Here is a 10,278-nt window from a genome sequence, read left to right as displayed (position 1 = left end):
GTCCCGCTGAGACCAGGAAGCAGAGAAACACCGGTCAAGTGACCACGAGGCGAGGCGAAGTGACCGGAGGAAGAAGAGTGTGATACCATCACCAGAGTAGGTTTGGGTTTTTTGTAGACTGGCCCCTCAGCAGAATCCTCGTCTAACTCAATCACCACGGCTTTACCCCGACAAGAAAGGGAAGTGGGAAATGGTTGAACGGCGGGAAGAGGGACCGAAACCCCAAGATTGGAGGGAACGGGTGGAGACGTAGTGGCGGTGAGGGCACGAGCATGCTGAAGAGAAGTACCCATGTCTCTAGAAACCCCATGAAGACGAGTGAGAATATCAGTTAACTTGGCCCATTTTTCCTCGGTTAAACCCATGCCTGCACACAGAGATAAACCATACGAATATGCGAAAGAAAGGTGCAAACACAACGTTACAATGACAAGAAACAACGCCTCCTAGAGTTTAGTGGTTCTTGATCAAAAGGAAACCCAGAAACAGAAAGTGGTCGATGCAAAGATTAAGCAAATAGGAAGTTATCTAGAACCATTAAACAGGAGTGAAGGAGAGTCAGTGTTCATACTTCCAGAGGATAGCGAATGAAAACTGAAACGCGCGGAGGGAGTGTGAGAATGCTTGGGGAAGAAGGCGAAACGATAAAGGTTTCGGAGAATGACGTAACAGGCGATTAGATGCGCACGTTTTCCAAAGTTTAAAAGCAAACGAAGAAGCGTAAGCGACGTTAAACCCTAGCCATTGATCAAGACATGTGTACACAGAAAAGACAAGCCCGGAAAGACGTCACTTTGGCACCGTATTTACGTCTTGTCGCACAGAGCCATGTAGATCACCCAGGGCAAGGACTTAGCCTCTTCACTGAACGAGTTACAGCTCGAGGTTGGGGGGCTTGTGTACCGACCAGTCCCCGGACGTTGACTAACCACTGGTAATGTTGGTGCCACGTAAGCGGGTCCCACGAGCAGCGCGGGCCAATACCTCGCAAAACACGTGCGCCAAGGAGTCGAGAGTGGTTAGACATTGATCATCAGGATGTACCGACTTGCCACTAAATAGTGTGGAGAGGTCGAGCATCGGAGATCCAAACAGTAAAGATGGGCCACGAGAAGTGGATCCCAAATCACACACCAGTTATCAGTAAGGGAGAAGCCTAGATCACGAGTGCCCATGTATGTAGAGTCGACGACGCATTCAGGCGTGACACAAAGTATAGAAGCCACTAGAAGGATATGGCCAACAAGGGCCACGATTAGGGGCGTGCTGCATGCATGGCACGTGAACAGCTAGGGCACTCTCAGAGGCGGGTGACCCCAGAGATTAGATGCATGAGGAGGCATCCAGGTGGTCATCCCGTCAGAGGTTGCACTCCAGTTAGGGACCCACGCGCTAGGTTATCCTAAGAGTAAGGTAACAACAGTGTTGGGCCCACCCACCAGAAAGGCCCATTTCAGGTAAACAGGAAACCCTAGTTTTCAGTCTATAAATAGTAAGTTAACAAACTTGGCCAGGGGAGAATCCTCTTGTGCCGTTACACACACACACAAGAGCAAGAGTATACAGTTTTTTATGTTTCCTAGCCCTAGTACTGACTTGAGCATCAGAGTGCAAACGACCGCTAGGGCGCCCATTGTCTTTGTGTTTCAGGTGTTCATCACGGGGATCGCATATGCGAACGCAAGGACTCTGGATGTGAGCGTGACGTAGACGCACAAAGGCGTTTTGAGTCAACCGGCAGGAACAATAAGATATGATACCATATTAGAAAATGAATTTTAGTCTAACTCAACTTTATAAATTAACTTTTAAGATGAGGTTTGCACCCATTTATTTATTATATATATATATATAATATTGTAACGCTAATCATAAATCACACGTAGTATAGATAAATGAACATAAAACACTAAAAACAAGATACAAAGTTCAATTAGCTTCTCATGTATTTGCATTGTGTAATTTTTTTTATCAGCAATGGATTAATGAATAAAATGGGACACTTAAGGGGTGTCCCAACCCTTATACAAATCTCAGTTGTACAATTACAAACTAGAGAAATAAAAGCATAGAGAAGCTTTCACTTGCTCAACCGAAGACATAAGATTTGTTCCTAATACAAAACAAAAACAAACATCTATAGACAAATTCTTCCACCCGTAGTTCATTCCGTTGCTTCAACTAAAAGGATAGTTTCCTACTCTTGATTAGGCAGCTGCAGGATTTTCCAGTGATACTCTTCTCCAAGACCAAATCTTCATAGGTGATGCACCTCCCTATGAAGCAAAGCCAGAAAATCCCAGCTATTGTAGCAACCTGCATCACAATTCCCCTAGCATCGTCAACCAGCACCCCACCAGTATCAATTCCTAGGCACCACAGCGTCTTTGGGTCCCTTCAAGAGGCCCCGGCAGACCCCAGCAAACCCGAAATAGTAGATCCAGAATGCAAATTCTCCTCTTTCAAGTCCTACACCACTAGCCATATGCCCCTTGTGGGCAATAACCAACTTCTACATGCTGCCCAAACTGACCTCTAAGGTAACCCCAACCATTTCATACCACAATCTTCTCCTGTTCCTCTATTGAATAACAGTTCCCATAGACTTAAGATCATCTAGCTTAGAGCAGATCACACAGCCCTTCCGTCCCCTCCTATCATTCAACATGCCCAACACCAGAACAACAAGAAGCATACTATGTGGAGGGGTGTTCTACGTTACCTATATGAGCATTCTTTGTCGCAGCAGAGCAAGTACTGAACCACGGTTGATAAGGTCATACACCTTCTGAATAAAACCTGCAGCACAATTCCTCTAATCACCACTACATTCACAAAGTACTAACCTCTTGGCTGGATAATATGCCCCACAGAGGTACTTCAAACCCGTACTACATAAGACATATCAGCTACAGGGTAAGGTGACCAAATCCCCTTCTCCAGTCCGTCAGCAACTCCACAAATACTGCAGCCACCTTACTCCACCACACCCTCCGTTCCTTTGTACCTTAAGGGGCATTGCTCTAATTCTACTTGCACTCTACACTGACGAATCCACAACAACACCACCATACCACCGTCCTTCTTGCACCCTATTAAACCTTAATCACAGCATATCCATCCGCTACACCTCCTCCCTCCTTCACAACTGAGATGATAACTACCAGCCCCAATTACTTAAGGCTTTTTATGCAGGGGATTGGATTCAAAATCCAATCCACTAAGGAGTAAGTAAAGGAGGTTGACTAGTGCTTTAACCATAACCAAGATTTTATCTGAGCCTTTTGGAAAATCTCCTCCGCATCTACAACACCTTGCTTGAACACCACCGTATTCCTTTGGTCCCATATACACCAAACAACTGCTGTCTAGACCCCTTTCCAAACCATATTTTGTTTATTACTAATCTGAAACAGGTGGAAATTCTCAAAGTGGGTCTTTACATCATTATGTTGAATAAATATAATGCCAACCCATCTTAAGCACATGATCCAAACACTCATCGCGTGTTTACACTCCAAGAACAGATGTTGGCACGATTCAACATTATTCTGGCACAAAGCACATAAGGCATTATTCAGCACCACCCCTCTCCTACTCATACATTCTCTTGTTGGTACACTATTCATCAGGATCCTCCACGCTGTGGTCACCACACTAGGGAAAGCTTTAGCCTTCCAAAGATATTTGAATACCTCAGAGTGTGGGCCTCTTCCTTGTTTTTTCAGGCAATCGTAAGCAGAATTCACAGAGAACCCATTTCCTACATCATTCCCCCACACTTGGATGTCCTTTTGTTCTCTACTCAACTTGATTGACGAAAGGTGGGTCATCATCTCTGCCTCCAGTTCAGATTCCCAAACGTATATGGATCACCTCCACCTTAAACACCATTGCCAAACCGAATCAGTCCACACACCAGCCTCTTCCACCTTTTGCCCCTGATCTAGAGACAAAGAGAAAAGCCTTGGATACAATGATTTGAGACTAGAGTTCCCGGTCCATATGTCTTCCCAAAACTTTACTTTGTCCCCACATCCTAATTTCCACCCAATCTCTTTGCTGAACCACCCATCTCCTCCGTCCTCCCCACAGGCTTTGAACAAATCTCTCCACCACAAAGATTGGAATTTCACCGGTGAATGCAAGACATTTAAACTCGACCCATACTTCGAGGCCAGCAGATCCTTCCACCTTCCTTTCTCATCTGCAAGAAGACGCCATCTCCATTTAGCCAGCAAAGCAAGATTGAAGTTATGCACAACTCTCAAACCTAGACCACCCTCCTCTCTTGACTTACATACCACTTTCCAGCTTACCCATGATATCGTCTCCTTCTCCTTCCCCCACCCCCATAGAAACCTCCTTTGAATTCTGGTGATACTTCTACAAACCATGACCGGTGCTCTGAAAAGTGACAGATAATACAGCGGGACAGAAGTAAGAATGGATTTAATGAGGCATATTCTCCCTGCCATGGATAAGAATCTTCTTTTCCATATGTTGAGCCTTGTTTTAAGTTTGTTTAGCACAGGCTCCCAAAACTTCTTCTTTCTTGGATTACCTCCCACTTCAAGGCCCAAATATTTGAACGAAATACCCATCTGGTTACAGTTCAAAGTCTTTGTGTAGCAATCAAGATTACTTCTTTGAACATTGATACCTGTAAGTTTTGACTTATGAAAATTGATCTTCAGCCCTGAAGCTAGCTCATACCCCCTGAGGATGAATTTCAGCGTCACCACATTGGTGTAAGAGTCCTCACAAAAAAACACAGTGTCATCTGCAAACTGTAAAATACTCAACACAACCTCCTTTCTCCCAATCTTTAGATCATAAAGTAGTCTTGCATTGTGTAATATTACATATTTTTTCTAATAACGAGGTCAAAACTCTTGTATAAAATATTACAGGACAAATGCAAGTAACCTAAAAACACTTAAAGAACTTCTAACTAATTCTACAAACAATTAAACAAAACTTACAATTATTAATACGCAAATTAACAATATAACCATGACTAGGCAATCTAACTAAATATAGGCAACTATTAAGCCATTAGACTATCTAAATAAACGTAACTATTGAGACACATGCTATCATAGACTAAATAACTTACTATTAGAATTTAGAGAAAGTTAATATAAAAATTAACAAAAAAAAATCTAAATTCTTGAAACTATTCTAAATTCTAAGTTCATTTGCTTATGATATTACTGATTATTTTTTCTATTTCCCAATTTCCTCAAACGGGTTGACTTATTTCTTTAATTATTTATTAATGCAAAAGGAATTTTATTGAAGTCTTTGTTGATAAAAAAAAAATGAGAAGTGTATTTTTTTATTTATATAAGAATACAAATATTTTTGTGTTGGAATTGAAGAAGACTTAGACCATTATAATGCAGTGAGAATGGTTTTGAGGAGGGTGGGACGATTCCATTCATTCATTCTGCATTAAGAAAGGAAAGGAAACATTGATTTGTGTCCGTAAGCTTGCAGCATGCCGCGCCTTACATCCCGGTCGTCAAAAATCTTACGTGCTTCCCTCTCTCTCGGCAACCCCTTGAGACCATTTCCCTCATTATTCATCTTCTTTCTCTCTCTCTTCTCTTCCCATCGTACCAATCTTCCTCCTTCCATAACTTGGAACCAACAAGTTCCACTTAGTGAGCCATGGATGACCGAATCGACGACGACGACAGTGACAAGGAGTTGTCGGGCTTGACCTCTCTTCCACCTCACCGGAAAGCCCATTCCTACAGCCAACAGCTGCGAGGCGCCTCCACGCACAAACGACACCAGCGAGTCCGAAAGCACAGTCTCGACGACAGCCGTATATCCTCCAACATTGAGTCTTCGTTTTATAACTCCGACTCCGACGACGACATATTTTCCCGTTCATCCTCTACAAACCCTGCTGGTGGTGACGAAGAGTATAATGACAATGAGGCGACACAGTATCAACCATTGCAGGAATTCGTAGGCGCTGGGGGAGGTACTGGGATCTTTAAGGCTCCTTTTAGAGCGTCCGTTCATCCAGGGAGACCTCCATGCTTGGAGTTAAGACCTCATCCCTTGAGGGAGACTCAGGTGGGAAAATTCCTGAGGAACATTGCTTGCACGGAAACACAGATGTGGGCTGGTCAGGAGGGCGGGGTGAGGGTGTGGGAGATTAAGAATTCTTACGAACCTGGTAGCGGTCTGGGCGGAAAGGTCAGAAGGGGCGACGAGGATGCTGCTCCCTTTTGTGAATCAGCGGACACTTCTCCCACCTTGTGTTTGGCTGTTGACAATGGGAATAGGTTGGTGTGGAGTGGCCATAAAGATGGCAAGATCAGATCCTGGAAAATGGATCAACGCTTTGTTACACCCTTCAAGGAAGGTCTTTCTTGGCAGGCACACAGAGGTCCTGTTCTTTCTATTGTCTTAAGTTCCTATGGCGATCTATGGTCAGGTTCTGAAGGTGGTAATCTTAAGATCTGGCCATGGGAATCCGTCGAAAAATCTCTCTCCCTCTCTCCCGAAGAAAGACACATGGCAGCCTTACTTGTCGAGAGGTCCTTCATCGACCTCCGAAGCCAAGTCACCGTCAACGGTGTTTGCAGCATATCTTCTCAAGATGTCAAGTCTTTGCTGTGTGACCATGTCAGAGGTCGAATCTGGTGCGCTGGCCCTCTCTCCTTCTCCCTTTGGGATGCCCGTACAAAGGAGCTTCTCAAAGTATTCAACATTGAAGGTCAGGTGGAAAATCGAGTTGACATGTCATCCGTCCAGCAGCAGGATCAAGCCATTGAAGACGAGATGAAGGTGAAGTTTGTTTCCACCTCCAAAAAGGAAAAATCCCAGACTAGCTTTCTACAGCGCTCTCGTAATGCCATAATGGGAGCTGCTGATGCCGTTCGTCGAGTTGCAACCAAGGGAGCTGGGGCATTTGTGGACGATACCAAAAGAACCGAAGCTCTTGTGCAAACAAGCGATGGAATGATTTGGAGTGGATGTACCAATGGCTTACTTGTGCAATGGGATGGCACTGGGACCCGTGTGCAGGATTTTAACCGCCATCCCTGCGCTATCCAATGCTTCTGCACTTTTGGAACACGCTTATATGTTGGCTATGTGAGTGGTATTATCCAAGTACTGGACCTGGAAGGCAATCTCATTGCAGCATGGGTTGCTCATAATGGTCCTGTCATCAAATTGGCTGTTGGCTGTGATTATGTTTTTAGCTTGGCTACACATGGTGGCCTCCGGGGCTGGATTATTGCATCTCCAGGTCCTGTTGACAACATGATAAGATCCGAGTTGGCCGCAAAGGAACTTATTTATACACGGCGGCACAATGTCAGAATTTTGGTTGGCACATGGAATGTCGGTCAAGGTAGAGCTTCTCAGGATTCACTCTCCTCATGGCTGGGTTCCATCGCTTCAGATGTAGGCATTGTTGTCGTTGGTTTGCAAGAAGTGGAGATGGGTGCCGGTTTTCTTGCAATGTCTGCTGCAAAAGAAACTGTAGGATAAGATTTCATTCATTTGCCACCTTTATCTAACCATAGCATTTTTCTTCGTAAATAGAACCTTTTGCTTTACTCTAAAATGGAATGATAATGAGAAATATATGAGTGTGCTCATCGATAGAATTAAATGGAGTTAGTTTGTACACAATAATATCACAGCCCCTATCCTAACTGTAACCAATAGCAAATTTTCTAATCAAGTATTGCATGTATATAAATCTTCAAGAACCACTTATGTTGTGTAATGCGTATATTATGTTCATGCATTCACTGCCTATATCACAATTGTAGGTAGGTCTTGAAGGAAGTGCAATGGGGCAGTGGTGGCTGGATACAATAGGAAAGGCTTTAGAAGAAGGGAAAGCTTTCGAACGCATGGGCTCTAGGCAGCTTGCTGGCTTGCTTGTATCTCTTTGGTGAGTGATTGTAATCAAAGTGTGTTCCAGATTAAACCAGTTAGCCTAGTAAATTCCTGTTCCTGTTTCCTTTTTGTCATATACTTTTGAATTTCTATCTTTAAAATTGTTTCCATTCTTATATCATGAGTTGACATTTCTCAATTAGGGTAAGAAAGAATCTCAGAACACATGTTGGGGACATTGATGCTGGGGCCGTCCCGTGTGGTTTTGGACGCGCAATTGGTAATAAGGTTTGTATCAATTCTCCTAACTACTTCATAATTATTTCATAAAACTTGGTGGTTTAATTATGTCATTTAAATGCAGTACCCTTCTGTTAAAGTTTATAAGTTTGTTAAAATGAAGTTCAGGGTGTTAACCTCAAGTGATTAAGAACTTTCTCTGTTTTTTTTTATCAGCAAGAACTTTCTCTTTAGTTAATTTATTTCTTGATTTCGTCTGAAGGTCAGCTGTGAAATTTCATCCAATTAAGTGAAATCTGGTTTCTCTATATCTGATCATGGTTAGGAAATTGGGCTTATTATTTCAAACTTTAGACCGCTGTAATGGGGTGTTGTTTTGGGTGATGTATAATTACGAAATCATACTATTTATTAACGTAGAAAACAAAACAACGAAAAAAGAAACTAGATATGCTCTAGTTACAATTTTAACTGGGAGAAAGAACTCTGTGAGAGGAGAAAATACAGAATGAAAGAATGGTCATAGAAGAAACAACCAGGCAGCATAGATTGCCTTCTCTGTTTATTGCACCATGCTAGATGGAATGCTTTTTTACTGTTCTGGTTAAATATTTGTTTTTGCAACAATAACTTACCATTTTGTAGTGCGCTCAACTTCATTTTTTTGCCAGCAAGTCATAAAGTCATATTTATGTTGCTTGTACAAACAATGGATTGGGACGAAATAAAAAAAAAATCTGCCAATGAACTATTTTCACTTATGAGCGTTGACTTTTTTGTTCTTTTCACTGAAATGAACACTTTACATGGTAAATATTGATCAATCAGGGAGGAGTGGGTTTGAGAATCAGAGTGTATGACAGGATAATGTGCTTTGTGAATTGTCACTTGGCTGCACATTTGGAAGCAGTTAATCGGCGGAATGCTGATTTTGATCACATTTATCGAAATATGGTGTTCACCCGATCGTCCAACCTACTTACTGCAGCTGGTATGGTACCATACCTGTTCTTGCTTTGCTCTCTTGCCTTCTCCACATATTTATTTTGGCTACTTTACTCTTCTGGCTTGCCATTGGTCCTCTCTGTTACAGCTGGCGTCTCTACTGCTGTTCATGTGCTTCGCGGTACAAATGTGAGTCTCATGTTTACACCTTAGATCTTGATTATCTCCATCATCTTCATGCCTTTCCGTCAATATCTTCATCATAAATTCATAGCAGTTCATGGCCTCCATTGTGTGTGTCGTAGGCTACTGGTGGAAGCTCTGAGGAACCAAAACCTGATTTATCTGAAGCTGATATGGTGGTATTTTTTGGTGATTTCAACTATCGCCTTTTTGGTATATCTTATGATGAAGCCAGGGACTTTGTTTCTCAAAGATGCTTTGATTGGCTTAGAGAAAAGGATCAGCTGAGGGCAGAGATGAAATCTGGAAAAGTTTTCCAGGGAATGCGGGAGGCACTTATCAAATTTCCTCCCACATATAAATTTGAGAGACATCAACCCGGTTTAGGAGGTAAATAGATGACTGATCCCAAATTAGTAATTCAATGAACGTGACAGTTTCTATAATGCAATAACTCATTTTTCAGGGTATGATTCTGGAGAGAAAAAGCGAATTCCAGCCTGGTGTGACAGAATAATATACCGTGATACTCGGGCAGCTCCGACTTATGAGTGCAGTTTAGACTGTCCTGTTATGTCATCAATTTTACAGTATGTTACTTGATCACCACCATTGCTTTTCTATTTTTCTGTTTTTCCTGTTGATACAGTTTGTCATCACTGAAACCGTTTGACAGGTATGATGCTTGCATGGATGTGACTGATAGTGATCACAAGCCTGTCCGGTGTAAATTCAATGTAAAAATTTCTCATGTTGATAGATCAATAAGGAGAAAGGAGTTTGGGATAGTTATGAAATCAAATGAGAAAATAAGATCTATTCTTGAAGATTTATGTTATGTTCCAGAAGTCACTGTCAGCCCCAACAGTTTAGTCCTCCAGAACCTGGACACTTCGTTCTTGCTTATTACTAACAGAAGTACAAAAGATAAGGCTATATATAAAATTACTTGTCAAGGCCTCTCTATAGTCAAGAATGATGGACATGCACCTGAATATAGTCCAAGAGGTGGCTTTGGCTTTCCTAGATGGC

The 10,278-nt window shown here is 42.5% G+C and overlaps 1 protein-coding gene across 2 annotated transcripts in view; it reads left to right on the top strand.

The window, feature by feature from the left end:
• The first annotated feature begins 5,436 nt into the window (after positions 1 to 5,436).
• The window catches only part of LOC137806656 (type I inositol polyphosphate 5-phosphatase 12-like), a 5,748-nt gene continuing 906 nt past the window's right edge, over positions 5,437 to 10,278 (top strand). Inside the window, exons 1-8 of one of the 2 annotated variants that reach the window (XM_068606877.2) lie at positions 5,437 to 7,512; positions 7,809 to 7,933; positions 8,082 to 8,166; positions 8,947 to 9,109; positions 9,212 to 9,252; positions 9,369 to 9,636; positions 9,713 to 9,836; positions 9,923 to 10,278. The exon at positions 9,923 to 10,278 is cut by the window's right edge and continues 5 nt beyond it. In XM_068606877.2, coding sequence (XP_068462978.2) covers positions 5,677 to 7,512; positions 7,809 to 7,933; positions 8,082 to 8,166; positions 8,947 to 9,109; positions 9,212 to 9,252; positions 9,369 to 9,636; positions 9,713 to 9,836; positions 9,923 to 10,278 — 2,998 coding nt within the window. In that variant the 5' untranslated portion in view covers positions 5,437 to 5,676. Of the gene's footprint in view, positions 7,513 to 7,808; positions 7,934 to 8,081; positions 8,167 to 8,946; positions 9,253 to 9,368; positions 9,637 to 9,712; positions 9,837 to 9,922 lie in introns of both variants that reach the window. The other variant, XM_090300802.1, reaches the window with a different exon arrangement.

Source organism: Phaseolus vulgaris, chromosome 3, assembly GCF_051622355.1.
Source record: "Phaseolus vulgaris cultivar YP4 chromosome 3, ASM5162235v1, whole genome shotgun sequence".
In the NCBI taxonomy this organism is placed as follows: domain Eukaryota; kingdom Viridiplantae; phylum Streptophyta; class Magnoliopsida; order Fabales; family Fabaceae; genus Phaseolus; species Phaseolus vulgaris.
This window is presented reverse-complemented; position numbering and strand designations above follow the sequence as displayed.